This window comes from Colias croceus, chromosome 15 (genome assembly GCF_905220415.1).
Source record: "Colias croceus chromosome 15, ilColCroc2.1".
NCBI classification, from domain to species: Eukaryota; Metazoa; Arthropoda; class Insecta; order Lepidoptera; family Pieridae; genus Colias; species Colias croceus.
Window position 1 is genome coordinate 2964745 of NC_059551.1, and position 23959 is coordinate 2988703.

A 23959-nucleotide genomic window follows, 5' to 3' on the forward strand; every position below is an offset into this window, starting at 1 on the left:
TCATGAATTCAAAAAAAAATGGGCATGTCCTCTGTGTGTGTATTCGAATGCTAGACAATCTAATGTTGATAATATTTCGGTAAGGAACGAGAATCCAAAGATAGACGTATTCACAACACCAAAAAGTAATGTTAACACTAAACGCGGCACTAATTCACAATTAACTCCTACCACTATTTGCATGGATTTCCAGCTACTAGAAGAGTTGAGAGGACTACGTTCTGATATAATAACCCGTCTAGATAGCCACGAAAAAACACTAAAGCATTTGCAAGATGTAGTGACACAAACAACAACTGATTTAACTAATATCATTGCAATTATGAAGGTACTTGAAAATAAAATCATCACAAAAATAAATAATCAAAATTGTGAATTATCGCGCGAAATGGAAAATCTGACTTCCTCTCGTTCGTTCGCTGAAACTGTCCATCAGCAAAATAGCCCAAAATTAAGTCACAAAATAACAAGTCAAATTAAAAGTACGAATGTTTTCAATACAAATAAGTGTGTGGCCACTAAACCTGCGACTTTATCTATGAATGGATCGGATGTAATCGATGAGCACATGATGGAACAAAGCGCGGATACTAATTTGAAATCAATGCCGTATATTCAGCGACGTCAAACCAAGAACTATGTGACTAAAGGTAATAACGAGTCAATTGTGGCGTTGAAGGGCACTGAACGTAAGAAACATTTACACGTGTGGCGCTTACACTCTAATACCACTATTGAAAACATAACTTCTTACGTGCAATCGGTATGTGGTCCTGATGTTTCTATAAAAATTGAAAAAATCAAACATAAAATCGAGAGAGATTATGCATCTTTTATTATCAGCGTACCGGAGCAGATGTTTGATAAATTGAATAAAGCTGAAATTTGGCCTGTAAATGTTGAATTTAATGAATGGATTTGGTTTCGAAAATCCAATAAAAAAGCGAATGAATAAACCAAGTTCTGAGTTTGAAATATTCTATCAAAATACACGGGGTTTGCGTACGAAATTGGATAAATTTAGAGTGAATATTGAATTATTGAATGCAGATCTCTTTGCTATAACTGAATCTGGGTGTAGTCCGTCTATACAAGATAGAGAAATTATTCCCCCCGGATATCAAATTCTACGTTGCGACCGCAATGACGGACGCAAGCAAGGCGGCGTATTTCTCGTGGCCACACAGCGGTTGGAGCTACGTGAGGTGCGCGCGCCCGGCGTCGCGATAGACTCCTGCGTGTTCGAGATGGTTTGTGCAACTGTACATTTAGGTAATAAAATGTTATTTTTATGTTGTGTTGTATATATTCCTCCAAGTAGTTCAGAAAATGAGTATATGGTATTATTTAAGAAAATTGAGGAATTATGTTGTAAATATGATAAAGTTATTGTGTTAGGTGACTTTAATCTGTATTCTAGTTCAATAAATATAAATAATTATTATGAATATTTTATGACATATTGTCAATTCACTCAAAAAAATTCAACATGTAATTGTTTAGGTCGACAGTTGGATTTGGTTCTGTGCTCGGGTTTTAGCGATGGAATTGAGGTAGTTGCAGCGGATGAAGTTTTAGTGCCTGCGGACGCGTATCATCCACCGCTGACGGTGAGGCTGCGCGCGCGCGCCTCTCCCGCTAGCGCTGCTGCCGCCCCCACCACCCAGGCCGCCTCCGCCGGATTCACAAATGACCGATTACAATGGAACTTTTATAAGGCTGATTTTCAATTGATGTACGCACTTTTAACGTCTACTGAGTGGGATCCTTTATATAAAATGGAAGGTGTAGAACAGGCGCTAGATTTTTTTTATGCGAAAGTGTATGATATTTTTGATAGATGTGTTCCCAAGAAAAAACAACTCAAAACAAATATGAGATATAAATATCCGGAGTGGTACACGAAAAATATTATACATGACATTAAAGTTAAGGCTAGGTTACATAGAAAATATAAAATATCCAAACTAAAAACCGATTATGATGCATTTGCTGCATACAGATCTAGAATAAAAGCAGCAATAGAGACTGCCCATAAACTGCATAGGGATAAAATTCAAAAACAGTTCAAAAGGGATCCGAAATCTTTATGGCAATATATCCGGTCTAAACGAGGCACGCCGAATCAACCAGTCATTATAGAGGATAACAAACATTTAGACGATGGGGAATGTGCTGCACAATTTGCGAAATTTTTTGAGTCTGTGTATAGCAGCGTACCACCACGATTAGATGCCAAGGCGGCGGCGGCGGCGGCGGCGGCGGCGACCAGTGGAGTATCTTGCGCACGAGTGCATGTGGAGGCTTTTAGCCAAAAAGAGGTAAGTGATGCGCTAAAACATTTGAAGCCAAAGCATTCTGCAGGGCCTGATGGTATACCTGCTTTTCTGGTCAAGGATTGCAGCAGAGTGTTAGTCGAACCCCTTCTCTATATATTTAATATTTGTTTAAAATCTGCTACTTTCCCGGTCCGTTGGAAAATAACACGTGTCATCCCGGTTCCCAAAAATAAAACTGGATCCAGTGTAAGAGATTATAGGCCCGTGGCTGTATTGTCGACACCTGCGAAGGTATTTGAGGCAGCCCTCCATAGTCGAATACAGCAGCAAATCAGACCAATGCTTTCGGACGAGCAACATGGGTTCCGGTCAGCGTGCAGCACTGCCACAAACCTCCTAAGTTTCATGACTCAGTTGATCCCGGCGGTGGATGCTGGAGGCCAGGTGGATGTTGCATATTTTGATTTTCGGAAGGCGTTCGACACAGTCGATAATGACATCCTCTTAAAAAAATTTGCTGAAGTAGGATACACCCCAAAGTTATTAGAATTCTTTGCGAGTTACATGAGAGATCGGCAACAATATGTAGATTACAAAGGCTTTCTATCTGAACCATATTACACTTGGTCAGGCGTGAGCCAGGGAAGTAATTTAGGACCTCTTGGATTCTTATTAATGATTAATGATTTACCGGAAGTGATTAAACACGGGACCTGCTTACTATTTGCGGATGACTTAAAATTATTCATGAATGTGAAAAACTATATGGATTGTAAACTTTTACAGAACGACATTAATAGAATTGTTCAATGGGGTCAGAGTAATAAACTTTATTTTAACACAACTAAATGCTATGTAATGAGTTTCACTCGCACTCGAACACCGCTACTTCACCAATATAATATTGAGTCGAGTTGCATCGAGCGAGTCTCTCAAATACGAGATCTAGGGATATACTTCAACTCTGATTTAACATTCTCTGATCATATTGTAAACATTTGCAAAAAGGCTTATAGGAACTTAGGTTTTATATTGCGACAATCACGGGAATTTACCGATATCGGAACTATCAAATCACTATATAATGCACTGGTAAGAAGCCATCTTGAATATGGTTCAGTTGTATGGGCTCCGTATGAACAAAAATATTCGTTTATGTTGGAGCGAATTCAAAATAAATTTTTAAGATATTTATACATGAAACTTTATGCAGTGTACCCATATTATCCTTTGCAGTATCCTACTCTTTTTGTTCTCGGAATGGTAGGATATTACGATTTAAAAGTGCGAAGGGAGTGCCAACTTGCACTGATACTGATACGTATACTACGGGGCAAAGACCAGAACCCGCAAGTTTTACGAAGCATTAGTTTCTGTGTACCGGACGCATATGTATGGAAACGTCGAAGCCCGCCGCTTTTACTTGTTCCCCAGGCCAGAACTAATTTAATGTCTAGAGCCCCTTTGACAAAGGCCATCCATGTTGTCAATGAGGTGCACAATAGGTCTGACATTTTTTCAAATAATTTGAGTGAATTGACAAAGATTATTTTAAATTTTATTGCTTACTCCTAGTCCCAACATATTGTAGCGGTTGTACTTATATTATAATCTTAATTAATGTAATTTTTTTTTTCTTTTTGTAAAATTGTATTGTAAATTTGACCTCCCTATCGCATTGGGTAAACTGTAATGGTAGGAATGGTTTTGTATAAATAAATAAATAAATAAATAAATAAATAAATGTTACTTCTCTACATTTGTCCTGCTAAAATGACAAAAATATATTCATCCATCTTTTGAAGGATAATAATTCAATTTTTTCTCATATTAATAAAATATAGATCCTAATTTAATAATCTAGATTTCAAATATTTATAACCATTGTTCGTGGCTCATATAACCTCTCTCATAAATATTAAAGCGTCATAAGAAGATTTTAAACGCGCGTGATAAATCGCCAAAATTTAATATCATATCGTAAATTTAAGGGCTAAATAAATTGGACAGTTTCTGTGATATCTTAATCAACGTAGTTACGTGATATTTTATTAAAATGTCTCTCGCTTTATATTGATATCAATGTGATCAGACATAATAAAAAAATGTAAACTTTGGATAGTCTTAGAAAATATTTTGAAACAAAAATAGGTAATAGAATTTTGGTAAAATTATTTTGAAGTGAAACTTCTTTAGCCGCGTTGAGAGTATCTTAGCGTTGAGAATTCTAAGGCCGCGTCATGGCAATACCGTCACGTAATGGAGTAAGGCGACGATTTTGGTATCTTTTAATCTTGCCAAGTTTCACTTCTGAGACGTGTGCTCTTTTTATGATTAATCTCTTCACTTTCATCTCATTATACATGAAAAACTAGGTATGTATACACTGGTACGTATATTTGAAACTATATTAAATTAAACGACAAACATGTTATTCCTTTGAATAGAATATGTTTATACAACCATAATGAATATTCATGTAAATTGAAACAATATAAAAGTGGACAGTTGTGAAAAGGTATTTTTTGTATAATCCTGAGGCACTTTATGAAAACTCGTCACGCACGTGTGAGTGTGTAGCATGTATAATTTTAAAGAATGTGATTAAAAATTAAAAATATTGCTCGGCTTTATCTGAATAAATTACGTCTAGGTATAATTTTCCACGTTCATTTTTTACTTTGGATGGAAAAATTAAAATTGGTGATAGTAGTGTTGACCCGGTATGATACAGAAGTTACAAAACAATATTCTTACTCTGATAGGAAACAAAATATTTATCTATTTCATTTTAATTTGCCTCTAAAAAAACTGATCAGTGAAACGTAAACTACGAGATTTGCATTTTTTAGATGAATACACCTTCACACTCATAAATATTTTTTAACTTTGTAGGTTGATAAATAATGTTCTTGTATAACGTGGCAGAGATTGATTTATTCTGCAGTGAATTTAATTTTTGTGTAAAAATAATGTAATTTCGTAATTATAAAAGCCTATTCAGACCAAGCAACACTCACTTTACGATATGACATTAAATAACTTCATGAGCTACGTTCTCACCATAATTTTGTAAAATGCATTACGGTTTTTAGTTTTTTGTTTTAAATGTATCTAATAATAAAAGAAACTTAACTATCGGAAAAATGTACACTTTAACAATAACTTAACTATCGGACAAAGGTACACTTCACGAGTCCATTATATGAGTTTTGAGAACAATTTGGCTCAAAAATCTGCTGATTTTACATGATTGTTGGCAAAAAAGTTATATTACTAAAAAACGATAAATACCGTAGCGGTTCACGTAGCATCAGCGTAGCCATCGCTACGTTGAACCGCTACGCGTGGGTGCTACGAAAGTGAAGAATTTATTATCAGCTACGTTTCATATTCATGTTTGTGAACATGCTACGAAAAGTTTTAACAAAGTTAAACATGAATTTTGTTGAACATTCTAAATATCCCACGCAAGTCAACAAGGGTCCAATTAATGTGGAGAATAATATTTATTTTTGGATATTAATACGCGTGTTATTTTTAATTAAATAAGCATTGTTTTGAGATTTAAATTATTAAATGTTACTGGCATTTTGTAATGAAAGTTATTTCTGTAGATATAATTACAAGTTATGATCTTGTAGCTGACATCTAAACAGACGTGTTTATTTTAAGAACGAATGTGAAATTATAAATACGCAAATTTTATTATTTGTAACTTATTACTTATTTATCGTTGTTTTACAAATTTTATATGGGTGTAACAAATCTATTGTTTGTCCACGAATTCTTTCTCGAAAAATCTAACCGAGGACATTTCTACTGGTCCTTCGTCTTGTTTTGTTATTTAACTTGACCGTCTGCTCGTACAAGGAAAACTTGCTATCTAAATTTATCTCAATTCCTTGCGTCGAACTTGGATAAAGTTTTAACTCGTTTTGTTCTATTCGTCCTTTGGGTTTCCTTAATAAAAAGTCTTTTACATTCACAAATTCATTGATGTATTAAATAATTACATGTAGGCTTATTACTTCCGTATAACACATTTAAAATAATCTATACCTACTAATATTATAAAGCTGAAGAGTTGCTTTGTTTAAACGCGCTTATATCAGGGAATTAATGCTCCGATCTTTTTAGAAAAAATCTTTCAGTAAGACTGAATGATTTTTTTAGACCATTTTTTGTTAGCCCATTTATCAAGGAAGGCGGTATCATCACGGTAAAACCAACACGAGCGGAGCAATGTGGGTAAAACCGCGGGGCACAGCTAGTTATAGATAAACTGGTTTTAGTATTTTAATTACAATATGTATACTTAATCTCTCATTAATTTTCATTTGACAATGATTTGTTTAATAATCACATTTTCGTTTCCTATTAAACTAATTGACAGCAACTGATATCAAAGCTTCTATTCAATTTATGAGGCAATGGCATTCTATTCTGTGTTCAACGAAAAAATACTGAATAAAAGCACGCTAAGATAGCCAATAAGTTTATTCGGGACGCGCGAACTGGGTCACGTATCTGTTGCGAAAATACGTTATGCAGACTTTGGTTCTAACTATTTTTATGATTAGAACGCGATCCTTGTAGAGAATAGGTTATTGGAAGAGCGTGTAATTGTGTTTGGGATTTAGCGAGTTGTTTAGATATTGCGATGCTATGGAATACCAAACTTACTAAATTACAATAATGCTTACTTAATTACGTTCATATTTATTTATGCGTTCATAGCAGAGTATTTAAATATAAATCAATGTCAGAAGTAATAGAGCGTTCAAGTACCTATGTCATATTATTAGTAATTACGTGGTATGCCAGTGTTGCGTAGAATACCTATCAATTTTCTCTTGTATGTGTATTAAATTATTGGATACTAGCCGTCCGCCCATGGCTTCGCCCGCGTTTTCAAATAGAAAAACCCGCATAGTTCCCGTTCCCGTGGGATTTTCGGAATAAAACCTATCCTATGTCCCGGAGTAAAAAGTAGCCTATGTCCTTTCTCGGGTATCAAAATATCTCTATACCAAATTTCATGCAAATTGGTTCAGTAATTAGGCGTGATTGAGTAACAGACAGACAGACAAAGTTACTTTCGCATTTATAATATTAGTATGGATTTATTTGCATATAATAATAACAGTAAACGTGACATTTCTGTTTGGAAAACCAATCATTACTAGACGCATAAAAAATAAGCATATACTCTACATCCGGACCAGTCACAAATTATTATACTCACATGTACAACCGTAGGTAATGATATTTTTAAATGCAAAATCAATGACTCGCCTTTTCAATAGCATATTCAGATCGAACACCTATATTCACACACGCCATTAATTTGCAGAACCAACGTTACGGGTATTAATTACATGCTCGAGCCTGTTTATTCGGTTCACGCGAAATCCGGACCGGCCCCGTTCGTCAAATTAGCCGCTCAACCAATACTAATCTTTTGCTCTTAGGAGGAAATGTGATTAGAGAAAATTACGTACTTTTCATACATATTACCTTATTTAAAATTAAGGTTAGGTACTCTTAGGTTACTACAAACTAAGCTACAACCATTTTGACATTATCTTATACATATACCTATAAAATTCCCGTGTCACAATGATAGTTACCATACTCCTAAAAACGGCTGGACCTATTCTCATGAAATTTTCTGTGCATATCGGGTAAGTCTGAGAATCGGCCAACATCTATTTTTCATATGTACCACTGGCGAAGCCGGGGCGGACCGCTAGTAATCATACATTAATACATATAGGTATCATACAATGAAGAGATTTATACAAAACAAAATAATGTTATTTAATATTTGAAAAACATTTGGCTTGTATTATTTCGGGTGTTTCAACTATTTTGACTATAATGACTATTCAGTTTTTTATAGATAATGCTATTGTTTCGGGTTTTATTCCCATAAGAGAACCCGTCGAACCCTTTGCTGAAACTTACTTAACCATTCTTATTACTGTAATTTTGTAATACTTCTCCTATATTATATTATGTGACCCTCTTTTTCTTTATAGTTTATTGTTTAAATATAAATATAAGGAACAGTCGCTTTCATCGATTTATCTTGGCTTCAATGGGAAAAAAATATGTTAATAACCAATGCAGGTTGTATACTATCTGTTTACCCATCAAATTTGATCCAAATTGGTCTAATATTTTTGCCGTAATTTAATCACAAAAGCTGAAAGTAATTAATTATTTAAAATAATCTTAACTGTTGTAAGATTTACTTCTCCGCGTTATTTCAGAGCTATCTAAAATTATAATTTCTCTATTAGGTATAACTGGCTTTCTAAAATGATTAAATTACATTTTTCTTTACAGAACATGGTCTTGAGACTCCACACGCGGCACGCTTGTTGACGGACAATGGGCCACTTCCACAGAGCACCGTCTTTAAGTTACACATCTCAGGTAACTAATTACATTTGAGTAATTTACTTTTATTAAAGAAAATAATACGAATTTAAATCAGTTATTAAAAGTGCTAATTTATATTGCGAATACACTATTAATATTTTTTTTTCATATATTGTATACATATTGTTCAAAATATATTCAAATTGTCGAGTCTATTTTTCTTGAGATTTACGCGTCGTGTAAAATAATACCTATAGTAAAAATAGCGTTTTCTATATCAGCTATTGTTTGGTGTAAGCGGATTTTCTTATGTAGGTATGCGTAGGAAGAAAATCTCATGTCTTGATCGATTTTCTTCACGTTTCCGTTAGTAGATCAGCTAAATAAAACATTCGACTTTGTTATGCTATAAAAATATCGAACTAAAAAAGCTCAACATAAAATAGCTTGCCGCGCGCTTCGCCCGCTTTGTAGAAAACTTAACAAATCATATTCTAAAACCTTCCTTTTGAATCACTCTATCTTTTAAAAATCTCCATCAAAATCTGTTGAGTAATTTTAGAGATCTAAGCAAGCAAACACAGGTGGAAAGCGACTTTGTTCTATATTATTCATAGTGAAGATCAAATGTAATCTATGAATTATAACCTAAATGAATAACATAAAACTTTAAAGGTCGACCGAAACTTTGTAATGGGATGTCATCTTGATTAATGTGCATTTCGGGTCATTGGGACCCTTTGCATATCAGCTGATGTGGAACCTCTCATAGCCACTGGGCGGAAAGGGCCCTTGAGTTAAGACGTGTTTACGTCTTCAAGTTATGTGACCGTTGTAAGGGTTAATACTCCGGAAAACGGCACTATACAAATGTAATATGGGTTTGAGATATTTTATGTAAACCGGACTTGGTATAAAGAAACAGTTTGGTACTTATTTGATTTATACGTCGGTGAATTTTTGAAGGCGTAGTAAAATTTTCAAGACGTGTACTTTTAGTATTAAAGATTTTTTATTGATAGCAGATTTTTTCAAAAGATTTGATACGTGGTTAAACAGGCTGTAGATATAAATAAAAGGAAAATCCGAATTACACAGTTTTTAGATGATTAGAATGCTTTTTTATTAAAATGAATAGAATAAATACATGGAATAGAGAAATTTTCTTCTTTGATAATAAAGACAATATACTTTTTCAAAATGTTCTATGAGCTTTTTTATAAAATGTATCTGAATTTACTGCATACCATGCCATAACATCGCTGTGTTTTCTTGGAAGTATAATTTAAATTTGCGAATTAATTAAAACCTACTTAGTAAACTCAAATTGCAAAATGTAATCTCACATAGGTACTAATTCTCAAGGAAATTTTCATTTTATAACAAAGAAAAACACTTACACAGTAATGCCGTTGCCTTAATGTACCGTATTTACGATTATTAGATTTCAAATTAGCGTGGTAATTGAGTTTTCTTCAGCAATATTAGTATGAATATTTTTGCTTTTACGCGAAATAGTCACGATATTTTTAGTGATTTAGAAAATAAATTCTTATTACTTTGGAGATTTATCGATTGAAATCTAATTGCTTACTAAAAGTATGTACTCAATTTTCACTTAGAAAGAAAAATAATTGTTACTTAATTATTCGAGTAGAAAAGGCATTTTCTACTTTCGAATTTAATTTAACCATTTATCTCATTTACACATTTTTTTGGCAATTCATAACCTTATTTATTCATTCAATTTTTACGTGTATTTTAGAATTCGTGACCTACTTTACTCATTCATTTAATTTTTACATGTAGGTACCTATTTTTAGAATTCATATCGTATTTTATTTATCTCTTTCTCTAATTTTCATGTATTTTGTAAATTCGTTTTATTTATTTATTTAAATTATTATTTACGCAGGGTTCCAGTTAGTCCCCGCGCATGTGTTGATGGGCGCGGCGGGCGGCGGGCGGGCGGCGCGGGCGCTCCGCCTGCTCTTACTGCTGGTTCTCGCGCTGGCTGCCGTGGAGTACCTCTTCGGCTCCATCCTGGACGCGTCGCCACTCCGCACGTATCTGTACACGCCGATATATAACGCTACACAGCCTACTGTCAAGTGAGTTTTTTAGAAGCTTTAAGGTGCCTTTCTACCAATAATCTGCGAGAATGTGTAGCGAGAATGTGTTCATAAGTAACCAATCATATAGCTTCATTTAGTTTGAAGCGTTACTATTAGAAGTACTAGTAGTAGAGTAGCACCCTTAGAAAGGGACAGAAGCAAACGGTTTTGAATGTGTTAACAAACTTTAATAGAATGAGGAATAGGGGCTTTAGAAGCTCATATAAGTACGTACATATTGTGACGTAATAGCATAGTATGTGCTGTAACAAGAACTCAGAGGTTTTGCTTTAACTAGTCCGATTCGAGCGTGACTCGGTTCATGCTGAATTTGAATCAACACCTAATTCAGAAACTATAAAAGTTAGTCGTGTCGTCATTAATATCCCTAACCATTGCAATTTCAATTTCTAAAGAGCTCTCTACTTCTAAAATGAAACTCTCAATAGGTAATGTGTGCGTGTAGTAGTGTACACACGTAAGAAGTGAAACTTCTTTATGACCTTAATTTTCAAAAAATAATTTACTATATGCAACTTTACGAAAATACGTCGAATCACGCGTGGTAGGGATAAGAAAAAGATAGCGCGTAACGAAAAAATGTTACACTTAATTTTTTTCCACCCCCATAAAGAAGTTTCACTTCAAAAATAAAAGATAGGTGGCGGAGAAAAAATAGAAGAGAGGAGGATTAGACAAACCTAACACGTTCCATTGTAACATATCTCGTTATTATCATATGTTTAGATTTACCATAACATGCTAAGTTAATACGATATGCCTACACAGTACACATATCGTCTGCTACTAAGCTTCTATTAGAGAATTGGCAGCTCGTATCCCCTTACGAAATTATCCGTAAATATAGAGGGAATATATCGAACATATTATTATATACAGTCTTCTTTTATATGATGTTAGGACGAGAATCTATTGATTCTTTCAAAGATTTTTTTTCATTTTTTTTCAGGGATAATTAAAGAATGTTTTTCGTTATATTAATATAGTTTGGACGTCAGTTACTTTGACTATTGATGTGTCTATAAAACCTGGCATTCGATTTGCTGAACATGAATGGCTTTATTGTTTTTATATATTCGTTTATCTTTGAATGGATCTTTTATTAAGAGCACACTATACAAGACAAAATATCTAAAGAATATTGCCATAAAAAGCCACGACTTTGTGTTTAAATAAATAGCAAATACAGCATAGCAACAACGATGTTCGTCGAAGCCAAGGGGACTTTATGCAGAATTGCATTACCATCTAGCTAGTTTCGAGAAAATAACACGAAACTATTATACTTAATTGATTCTAGTCACTGCTCGGGTTTCTCGCCAACTATCTTTACAAATATGCACAAGGAATTATTGATAATGTTGAAGATTTTATAAGTAAATCACGCTTTATTTTTTAAATTTGCGCATGTAGCTCAGGCGTGTAGATTGTAGTTATGTACATGTTTTAGATGATAACAGTAATAATCAGGAATCATATTTACATAAAATAAATACATTTGCTATCTATATGGTGGTTATAACAGCGCATTAGCCGCATATAGTCCTGATAAAAGCATTGAAATTACCATATAGGTATTTAGTATTTACCTATGCATTTGCATGTCAGTACAATAATAATTTGGCTTTTGCGATATCGAATTTATTCCATAACTGAATTTACCTGCCGAAACATACTTGAAAGTTAACTATAAAACTGCATGCACCTATAGGCGACACAATTTTATGATATTAAAATCAAGTTATTTTTCAGACCCGGTGATAAATCGCCGCAATCCTGGCCTAAACTAGCACTAGCTATACAAAACGAAACCCACAAGTCTCAACTGAACAATACTATAAGCAATAACAACACTTTCAACATGATGCGAAGGAATGACACAGACTATACAAGCACTCCGCTCTTACTCACTAAAATAATGGAGGGAATAAAAAATTTGGTGACTACAGAAGACGGAATAAAGTTCAATGAACCCAGCTTGCCGCTCTGCGACGAAATGCCTCCAGATTTAGGTAAGACAATACACTATGTAAGATAATGATGTAACGTACGAATATGAATTTTTAGGTTAAGAACTCAAGCATGGTCACGGCTTGAGTTGCGAAAATCACGTGCAAGCCTACCGAAAATTTACTTTTAGATATCAGAAATATTTACAGCGAATTTTATAAATTTATAGCATATTTTTAACACAATTTAGTTAAAAAGTGTAAAAACTTTACAACATTTCCCTCGCGATAACTAATTTGAGAGTGGAAAAGCGAAAATAACGAAATAATTGAGCTGGTAAAATTTATAAAATGTACAGAGTATTTCGGGTGTTATATTCAATTTAAAGTTACTGTAATTTTATATGAATATTTACAATATATAGTATTTTATTGAGATTATTATAAAGATATTAAAAATTATTTACTCGTCGTACTGGAAATCCTTGAGGGAGGCCTTTGTCCAGCAGTGGACGTCCCACGGCTGAAGCGACGACGAAAAATTATTTACTTATTAGAGTTTCGCATTTGTTATTGCAAGATAACAAATACGAAACTCTTGACAAGAGATTATATTAAGTTTAAGAGAACTTGCCGTCTTTATGAATCAATACAAATCTCTAGCTTTAATATTATATTATCTACATCTATCTATATAATTATTTTCTCAAACAACAGGTCCAATAACTGTAAACAAAACGGAGATAGAACTGGACTGGGTGGAGAAGAAATATCCTGAAGTACACAGAGGAGGACGCTACTCCCCACCCAACTGTACAGCGAGGCATAAAGTTGCTATTATTGTACCGTACAGGTATTTAATATTGTACTTATATTAATACTAGGAGTACACATATACTGTATGCTGATTATATTGAAGTTATATCGATACTAAGTGGGCATTCTGTACAGGCATATTGCACTCAATCTCTCGTCGTATATCAATACTGTAAATTCATAACTATGTTTATTATTATAGCCTGTTTCCAATGAGACTCTTTTTTCACAAAATATATTAGCAGTTACATAAATATAAATAAACTTACTGCGTTTGGAAATACATGTAGGTACAATTCTTTAAAACTGTCTTATAAGTTATAGAGACTAATCTGTAGTTGACAAAGAAAACTAAATAATATACTGAGCTTTATTGTTACACCTTTGCACCGAATTCCTTGTATTTGCTCTCGACACGAGCACGCAAACATCTGCAACACTACACTACAAATATCTTGTTCAGACTTCGAAATATTAACACAATAGTGCCACTATTTATTTAGTAACCCTTTTTATTTGTTCTACATGTATCTATTAAAATAAACAATTGCACACATATTCATATACGTATTTCAGGTTCTGGTTAAAATAAAATTTAAAATAAGTGTCTAAATTCTAAATTTAATAACTTATAGGTTCCGTATTGTTCAACCACCGTATATTACTAGAATATAAAAAATCTGAAAGCATTTAATCCATCTAAGCACAAAACTGCATAAATGTAAACATTCATGTTGTTACTAGGAAAATAACATGAAAAACGGTTATATAAGAAATCGCTTAGGAGTCTCGAGAGCTCGTATTACAATCTTAACCTACTTTTCTGCAGACCCTCGTAAGAACTAAGCTTGATGATTGTTCACGCTTAAACGTAAGTAATGCAGATATTTTAATGGACTCCCGGTAGTAATGTTATGCAAATGTATAGACAATTGATGTATAGAGATTGTATCATTTCAAATAATGTGCATTACCTACTTGATATGAAGGTAATATATGATAACCGTTTAGGATTAATCCTATGCCATCCTAGCCATGCCTAGGCCATCTTTGCATTATTAAATATGAATAGGTAGTAAGAGTTACTACTTATATGAAGATTATTTCCTTCTAGTTAAAAATTATTACGTTTTAATCGACAGGATTTTGGCTATTTTCACATAAAACCATGAAGCATAAAAGTTGTCAGAGCGAAATAAAATAAAATCATAACAATTACAATTACCTTATTCCTTAATTCCAATAGCCTTATTCGTTTTCAGAGTCTGTTTAAAAAAAACATTATTTTTAAAATCGCCGGAAAAACGTTATGTTACATCTGTTATATAACCGACGCCACGCTGGCTTTCATCTGCATTGATGTCTCAGACTGCAGTATTCTTGCGTAAAGCTGAAACGTGACAATATCTTACAGATAAACCGTTATATAATAAATTTATATGTATTTATATGTAGTTTGCAATCAATATATAGAGAAGATACAGTAGATATTTATCGTAGAACCAAGGAACCATCATTCCTGAAAAATTTTTTAGTATCCGTGTTTTTGTTACATGGATAAATTAATTCATTGCAATACACAATGCTATAAAATTTGTTTATTTTTGAAACGACACAATTTTACACCTTCATATAAAATTTTATACAATCTTATCTCAGTTGTAAATAATCCAAGAAACAATAGTAATTACCCTACTTCCTTAACCTTTGCACCTCGTGGCCTTTGTCCCTTTATCGCAAAGGGCAGATCAGATTTATGACGTCACGATAAATGTTCCCCAAGATTGCCCTGAACTCAGCAGTTTAACGTAAGAGCCGTTTCAGACTAGCGTTTTATACGCGCGCATGGGCTTGTTATTGGAAGAGCATGAAGGCGTGTATAGGCGCGCTTTTTATCACACTCTCAACTCGTACGAGCATTGCCGCGCTTCTATGGCCGGTTGCAGAGCTTCACCGACCATCAGTGCGTACGTCAGTCGCGCTTGTCATATGTATGGAAATTCATAAAACCGTTCATTGCTAGACCGACCATACGCACGCGTATTTCCTACATATGACAAGCGCGACTGACGTACGCACTGATGGTCGGTGAAGCTCTGCAATCGGCCTAAGTTCGTATACAACGATATAACCTATCGTATACATATAATTGATATCACCGGTTCGAGTGAATATACCGAAACATGTCAAACATGCCGATTTACGCGAGTCCGGTTTTTTGAAGCGCGTAATGTAGCGCGCGTTTAACGACCGTATACGCGCCGAAAAGTACGCAGGTCTGTAATAGCTCTTAAGCGCTATAGCGCGGTTTATTAAATTCGTGCTCCATTTTAGTTTTTAATTTTGTTGTTTATTAATTTTTTATTGGAGCAGTGTCGTTGAGATGCACTTACTTCACGCTCAACCTACTTTTACGCTAAATATATTAGCTTTACCGTTTCGCTACTTTATTCGAAACTGTGGTTTTTGAGCTGTATTTCAAATAACTGCAGTGTAAAAAATCTCGGTTATGCCAGGTTGCAAATGTTGGAAACGTAGTATTTATTTTATTTTTAATAGGAAATAAAAAATACAACCATTAGTAACAAATTAACAAATATCAAGCATATTTATGATTGATAGAGATTGTAGTACTTTAAAACAATTTTTCTAAGATACCTACATTGCGTACACCGCCTGCAATATGAATTAGAAAGTAATTGATAATGTTCCTCGGAAAATGCCTTTTCTTACTCCATTCATAAAATATGGTGTTTCAATTACCTATGATATTTATCGATTTATTTTTGTTATAGGGATCGCCAACAACATTTGGCGATTTTCTTGAACCACATGCATCCTTTTTTAATGAAACAACAATTGGAGTATGGAATATTTATCGTCGAGCAAGAAGGTACGTTAAAATAATATATGTTAGACAAGATATTGTTCTTTTAGAAATTTAAGACTGTTACAGATTTTAAACGCAAAGTCATTTATTATTCGTTGTCTCCAATCCTCATTAATTCTGTACATATAAGCCAATATCTTGATCAAATCTACTTACTACAATACAGTCACATAAATTGTAAAACAAGATCCACCAACTCGCAGCATCATACATTATCTAGTTTTAAAAGTGGCAGTTAAATCTACACACTTACACCAGCATTCACTTATAGGTTCTAGCGACTTCAACCGGGCAAAGCTGATGAACGTCGGCTTCGTTGAGAGTCAGCGGCAGAAGGCCGGCGGTTGGCAGTGTTTCATCTTCCACGATATAGACTTACTGCCTCTGGACTCTAGGAACTTGTACTCGTGCCCTAAACAACCGCGGCATATGTCCGCGTCTATAGATAAACTTAATTTTAAGTGAGTATTTGTATTTAAATGATATGTGATATAGACATGTTGTAGTAAAAAGCCAGTTTGTAGTTGCAGTTTTGTTTTGTTTTTCATTCTATTTTAAATAATGAGTGTCAAATCGACTTATACTTCAAATTATCCAGTAAAAACACAGAACAGTAAGAACATAATAGAAGTGCGATGTGGGCGTGGCCCACGTGTCACTAGTAAGGTAAGATCACCTAAATCGCTCTGAGTTGTGCGCAGAAAAATATTCGAGTCGGTTGTCAACTGTCAAACCTTATTTCCATATTTATTCATTATTTAGAGCGTGTTGTTCGGTATTAGAGTGGAAAAATGATAGCAGACGAAATAATATCAGCAATCGAGGCATTTCATACCATCGGTTAGTCTTATTTTAATTTATTTTAAATATATTTTATGTTACAACTTCGCTTGTCGTAATTTGTCAAAAATTAATAAAAATATTAAGTCAAAATGAACCTTAATCCATAAGAAATAAGTACTAATATAGATTGAACGGCAAACAAGGCTTTCTGGAATATTATTGCAATAAACAAACGAATTTCGGATTAGTGATGCATGTGGCGCATATCGACAGTATCGATACTTTAGAAAAGACAAACATTATAAATATTAAATTTTATTTTATTTTTCCTTAGCTTTCATTTGTCCTATTTATTTATAGATTTTCGAAAGAGGCTAATTTAAAAGAGAAATGGATAATAAATGCAACGTGACGAGTTAACTGGATGCCGAACAGCAATAAGCAGTCTAACAAAGGCCACCGATACATCAAACCTACGGTAGTTCCAAGATTTAAAATAATGCATATTTTCTGTTTGTTTTGTAAATATAGATTTATACTATTCTATTCCGTTTTTTATTTAAATATATGAAATATATATATAATATATGAAAAATATATGATATATATATATATATATATATATATATATATGAAAAGACGTACTTAGTAGTAATAAACATACTCCAAAATGTGACACATTATTCTATACTCATATAATAGAAAGAAAAAAAATGCACAAAAATATATTTATTGTGAATTATCGATAACAAGGCTGACATCCCTTAGAGCATAGCATCAGGTTAATGTCAAGTAAATGTCATTAATTTAGAGTGACACAAATTTCAACCTTATCTTTATGTGTTGAGGTTCAAAGTTATATGTATTGAAAACCAACGCCCTCTGTTGTGGAATAGCTGAATGTTTTCGAATTTGGAATTTCTGAGCAAAGAGAAACAAAACAGCTAATATACCTAGGGATGTTATACTAAAATAAACCGTAATTTGGTTCGTTAGGGTACATATTGAAATGCTAAATTTATAACCTAAGTCAGTTTTTACTCAAATTAAGCTGTCCAATCAAAGGCATAGTTTACTTGTAGTGTACTGTATAACTATCGGTTTAAATGTGTGGGTTTGGCGACACTGGTTTTCATACTAATTATGACATTATAGCACTTCTATTATGTTCTTACTGTTCTGTGAGTAAAAAGGACTTTTACATGATTTATCAGTTCATTATAAACTTTTGTACCTCGAACTTTTAGCCAATATTACATAAAATATATATTTAGCTATTCTTTTAGAATTTAGATTTTATATTTGTAACCGAAATCCCATTTTAGGATAACCTACTTTAGCCAAAGCACTTTATCCTAAGCCCGTTAGGTATAACTAGTTTAGGCCAGGCCAAACTTGTTTAAGCTCGTTACTTGTTCACTGCTTTAAAACTAATCTTACTTTTCAGTCGTATTTGTAGAAAAAGGTTCAGTAATTCATTTTATTTAGAGTTTTACTAACATAGAATTGTGTTTGGAACAGTAACGTCTCAACTGCACACACATTTTTAACATTTACATTGGCATCAACTGTATGTACTTCCTTAGACTAAATTTTGACCTACTTTTAATAGATAGGATATAGTTAAAAGTTCAATAATCACCTATTTTTTTAACAATAATTTAGTGAGTTTTTCTTGTTGTCCTGAATAGCTTATAAAAAAAAAAAATATTTTACTTGATTTTTTCATTTAAGCGTATTATTTGTCTTTTTGAACATAACTAATTTATAATTATTGAAACTTTTTAAATCATGAAATAATAAAATGTATCATCTAGGTTACCTTACGAAGATATCTTCGGCGGTGTGTCGGCGATGACAAAAGAGCAATTCACTAAAGTCAACGGCTTCTCCAATAAATACTGGGGTTGGGGAGGCGAGGACGACGATATGTTCTATAGGTGAGTCACTTGTGTTATTAGTTTAAACTGAACCAAATACTTTGGGAACAAAAGAGAAGTTTGTCTATTTTCATAGAAGTTGGTCTATTGTTATATTGGAACAGGGATTAGTTCGACTCGAATTCGATTAGTTCGATTCGAATCGACGATTTACATACCTACATTTATATTTTTATCGACGTGTTATTTAGAAATATGTTCTAGTCTTTATCGTCTCAAGATTTTTTCCATATATTTTCAGTTCTTTATTGGGTAATCAGGTCAGAGCTCATAGAACCAGCAGCAATATAACTATATTATTACTAAGTACTTGAGCTTTATAGAACTACCTGTAATATGAATTGACTATTACTGGTTGATAAATTGAGATTGTATTTTTCCCTACAGAATTAAGAAAATGAACTACCACATAGCTAGATACAAGATGTCCATAGCACGATACGCGATGTTGGACCATAAGAAGTCTGCACCTAACCCCAAAAGGTATGAACTTACTTACTTCAAATTTTTGCCTCTGAACTAACAGAAGTCTTATGATATCATAGATATTTTATGAATTATTTTTACCAATATATTGTAAAATAGTACATACTAACTAGAAGTACTTTCATCTCCCTTCTTCCACTTCTATTAACCCATTGAGCCCCAAGCGGCCCGATCGGTTCCAGACACAATAGATTTTCTATTGTGTCTGTGGTTCCGGAGTTACTAAACAAAAACTAACTGGCAATGAAAAACCCTCAGGTACCAGCTCCTCTCGCAAACCAGCAAGACATTCCAAAAGGACGGGCTATCGTCCCTCGAGTACGAGCTAGCGAGCGTCACGCAGCACCGCCTGTACACACACGTGCTAGCCAATATAGACGAGCGCAGCTGACGCACATACTTCGCCAAACTGCTGTTTGGCGATGCGCGGTAACGCGTTGTGATAGGTGTAACTGCAAATTTTTTCGGTTTTTTTTTTGTATAGGATGATGGAATTTGAGGCATATGTAGACTTGGCACATAGATACATGAGGGTTAAAGTTAAAGGATATGGAAAGGACACACCACTTATCTTTTAAACTATAAAAGATAAGTGGTGCAGTTTTAGATGTGATTCGTGAGCTTGTAATTTGTAAATGGATTGTAAAGGGTTTCGTTTCATTTAATAGGCATAGGTTGATCGCAAAGAGCAAGATTAGTAAGACTTTATTCTTTCGAGGTTACGTCATAACAATATCGAGTGTTCTTCTTGTATGTCATTTTGCAATTGTTTCAGATTTCTATTTGTTTTGTGATGAATTTATATAAATTTAATTTTATATTATTTTCTATGAATATATATTGTTTTAGGTTTTACCTCTATATTTTGTGATGAGTCAATAAATCCTTCATGTTTAATCTTTTATTGAATTGAACACACCAGAAATCGGATCAAAATAATAAATTAAGTGGACAAAATATGTAAGTTTAGAATCCATGATATATTTCAATTATTTTTAAACTTCGAAAATAATTTGCAGTTATATCGGAAAATGTATAGCTTTACATATTATAAAAAGTTACCTAGAGTTGTTATGATCTCTTTGTATTCGAACAGTAAAACGTATAAATTCGATATTTTTGGTAGACCGCGTGTATTTAGTTTATTTCAGTTATTAATAAAACCTTTCTGTTACGGTTGAATAAATAAAATATGAACTCAAATGGTTATGGGTCACATTCATAAGTTTTATTTTATTTTTATTTATGGCAACACATTCATAAGTTCATAACATATTATGTTTTGACAGCACAGACTAAATATTACAACTGTCAAATAATTTTTTAGTACGTCAACATTTGCGAATGATTTTCAAGGACATAAAATTATACAATATACTTAAATGTAGATAGTACAATGAAATACCTGTATGATAAGTACAATTTATCAATTTATAAATAAATTATTGCTTTGTAAATGGTTCTTTATTTACGCGAATTTGATTCGAATTATCATTTTATTGTATTGAAAATTTCTTTTTTAAATTTTTGAACGGTATTTTCATAGAAATTTAAGGTAAACCGTCCAAAATGTTTACAATCTTACGATTCGATGTAGATAATACCAAAAATATCGAATTATACAGTAACAGTCATATAATGGGTATCTAGTTGTTGTATGTAGAATTAAATACTAGCTGTAAGGTGTATCATTAAAAGGTTTTGTTTTTTTTCTCTTATTTTCTTTTATTCGTCATATTTGTAATATATTTTCTAGTACGTTTTGTGTTAGTGCTTTCTTAGGAATTAAAATACTTTTATTTTCATATTTATATACTTATATTATTTAAAATATTTACTTTATTAAAAATTTGATCATTGATCTAAAATTGTTGGACAATAATATATCAATTGCTAATGTGATGGCCAAATAATAACAACAAATAACAGGAAAGCAGATCTTGTTAAAACAGATAATGAAAAATATATGTTTAATTTATTGCTGTTTTCGGCCTAATTAGTCAAAATATGTAAAAAGGCTACCTATATATTTCCTCTTGATGCCGTACATTTTTAAATACAGTGTCCACACTATACAAGTATTATTATAGTAGCTGTTTTGGTAGGAAATCAGGCTACGTGCTATTTTGATTTAACCGATAACAAACATTAATAAATAATATAAGTACCACAAAACAACTAAGTTTAAAAGTCAAATTAACTTTCTTGCTTACTAAGTAGGTAGTTCAATTATATTAGTAGCAAAAAATCAAATTAAAACTGTTAATCGTAATAATTAAAGAGACATTTGCTCAAAGTCTACATAAGGTAAGAATCACCATTGAAGCATATCGTTTTTTAATTCCATAGTAGTGACAAAATAATGTATCTCAACATTTTTGATAAAACTATTTGGGTAATTGTTTAATTTTCCTAATATTTAAAAGAGATTCCAAATTAACATTTGTCTCTAAATTAACATTTTGTGACATACATGAGACAAGTAAATATATATAAAAACTTAAAAAAAATCATTAAAGTAACAAAGAATTCAATTTCTGGAATAAAATGTTACTCATACCTATACCCTCACTAATTTTACTGTCTAAAAATAAGTAAGAAAAGTGATTAATTTTACTACAGCGCGTGTGTTTGACGTGTGTGCTTTTTTTTTCAAAATGGCGCGTAGCCTGTCTGAACCTTTAATATAATATGAGAAAATGTACTTACTTGTAAATAGCTTCCATAGTTTAGTTATTTCTGTATAACATTCTTGCTGTAAGCTGTTAAAATGTATACTTACTATAAATCTGAAAATTATCCTATAACGGCTTATCTGGAATTTTTATTACGCGATTGTGATATAAGTGAGATTAATGAGTTTTATGTATAAACCGTAAAGAGTGGTGGATAAAAAATTTCAAAGTTGCGTACCTATAAAGTTCTTCTTTTTTCCATAGACTTTTTTTTCTTTTTTGTCGTGAGCATGGCAACGCATAGTTTATGATCTATGATCTTATTAGTATGTTGCCAATTTGTTTATGGTAACATTATTAAAACCGAACAAAAAACTGGTTGTAATATACTCTAAGTTTAAAAATATAAATGAAATCGATGATAATTGAATGTTTTGCGTTAAATTAAAGTAGTTACTTGCATGAAAATTATTACTATCCATCCCATTTTATTATATAAGTTTTACAGATTAAAACAGATTAAACGAACGTATTATTGAGTTGTTGATTCGTTTAACTTCGAGTCAATTATCTATTTATAACTGTAAAAATAGTAATTTAAGGTGATAATATACTTAAAACATTCTTGTTTTATGTTAAGTGTTGCTTTTAGTTGTATTTAATGTTGTGTTCACATTGAACTTCGGCTATAAAACTAGTTATTCTTTAAGTATTTGATACTAAATCATAAAATGTAAATTTGGTCATATAACATATTGTGTGCTCTGATATAGATTTAGTTTTGTGTGAACGCAACATAAGCCTAAATCGCCTCTATTCTTACTACCTTTAGATCCATATTTGCGCGAACTTTAATTATAAAGATAACTCTTGTCCGTAAAATGTTCCTTGATTTCTCGCACTTCATAATTACATAATATGCTTAGATACGCAAATGCTTTATGAAATAGCTGGTCATATAACGAATTAATTAGATCATTTCCAATTGTGCATTTCTTTTGTGTACTATAATTGTTTTATAATATATTATTTGTTTTAAAATATACGTTGTTTTATTTTTTTCACACCTTAACTATAGAACCATATTAACTAGTCTTGAAATATCATGTTCACGTTTAAAAAAATATTATCCCGTAACGATCATGATATAATTGAAGTGAAACTTCTTTATCGGGGTAGGAAAAAAATTTAGTGTAACATTTTTTCGTTACGCGTGACATTTTTCCGTTACGCGCCATCTTTTTCTTATCCCTACCACGCGTGATTCGACGTATTTACTCATAAAGAAGTTTCACTTCTTACGTGTATAAGAAGAACACGGAAAAATATGTACCTACACACACACATTTTTTTTTTGTTTTACACAATATCTATCTCAATGTGATCTCAATAATATGACATAGCACGAGTGAAAAATAACTCTAGCCCACTAATTTAAACGATCCCCTTACAAGACTCGAAAAACTGGAAGTTTAACTATCGTACAGTTTAAAACTTAATGTCAGGTAACCCGCATGCATGCTCGCTCATAAAATAGTAGATACATACACATTTCAATTTGAAACTGTAAACATATAGGTAAGGTCGCAGTTCTAACACAGATCAATACCTACATA

At 32.7% G+C, this 23959-nt stretch overlaps 2 protein-coding genes across 2 annotated transcripts in view; both read left to right on the plus strand.

Annotated features, from left to right (window-relative positions):
• LOC123697767 (beta-1,4-N-acetylgalactosaminyltransferase bre-4) overlaps positions 1-23386 on the plus strand; it is a 137817-nt gene extending 114431 nt beyond the window's left edge. The window contains exons 2-10 of the mRNA XM_045644304.1: positions 8634-8723; positions 10585-10780; positions 12557-12816; positions 13471-13606; positions 16365-16462; positions 16731-16920; positions 19060-19182; positions 19570-19665; positions 19927-23386. Of these exons, the coding sequence (XP_045500260.1) occupies positions 10614-10780; positions 12557-12816; positions 13471-13606; positions 16365-16462; positions 16731-16920; positions 19060-19182; positions 19570-19665; positions 19927-20059 (1203 nt within the window). The 5' untranslated portion in view covers positions 8634-8723; positions 10585-10613 and the 3' untranslated portion in view covers positions 20060-23386. The remainder of the gene's footprint in view (positions 1-8633; positions 8724-10584; positions 10781-12556; positions 12817-13470; positions 13607-16364; positions 16463-16730; positions 16921-19059; positions 19183-19569; positions 19666-19926) is intronic.
• Positions 539-8731, plus strand: LOC123698201. Its single transcript, XM_045644791.1, has 4 exons — positions 539-689; positions 1051-1272; positions 1504-2925; positions 8634-8731. The coding sequence occupies exons 1-4, from the start codon at positions 539-541 to the stop codon at positions 8729-8731; spliced, it is 1893 nt and encodes a 630-aa protein (XP_045500747.1).
• Positions 23387-23959: the final 573 nt, after the last annotated feature.

What these genes read in the sequence shown, in the direction of transcription:
- LOC123698201 (XM_045644791.1), top strand. Translation starts at nt 539, where the DNA reads ATGAATGGATCGGATGTAATCGATGAGCACATGATGGAACAAAGCGCG. An exon ending in GGCGTTGAAGGGCACTGAAC is followed by an intron (nt 690 to 1,050) that starts GTAAGAAACATT and finishes TATTGAATGCAG; the next exon opens with ATCTCTTTGCTATAACTGAA. An exon ending in GTCAGGCGTGAGCCAGGGAA is followed by an intron (nt 2,926 to 8,633) that starts GTAATTTAGGAC and finishes TTTTCTTTACAG; the next exon opens with AACATGGTCTTGAGACTCCA.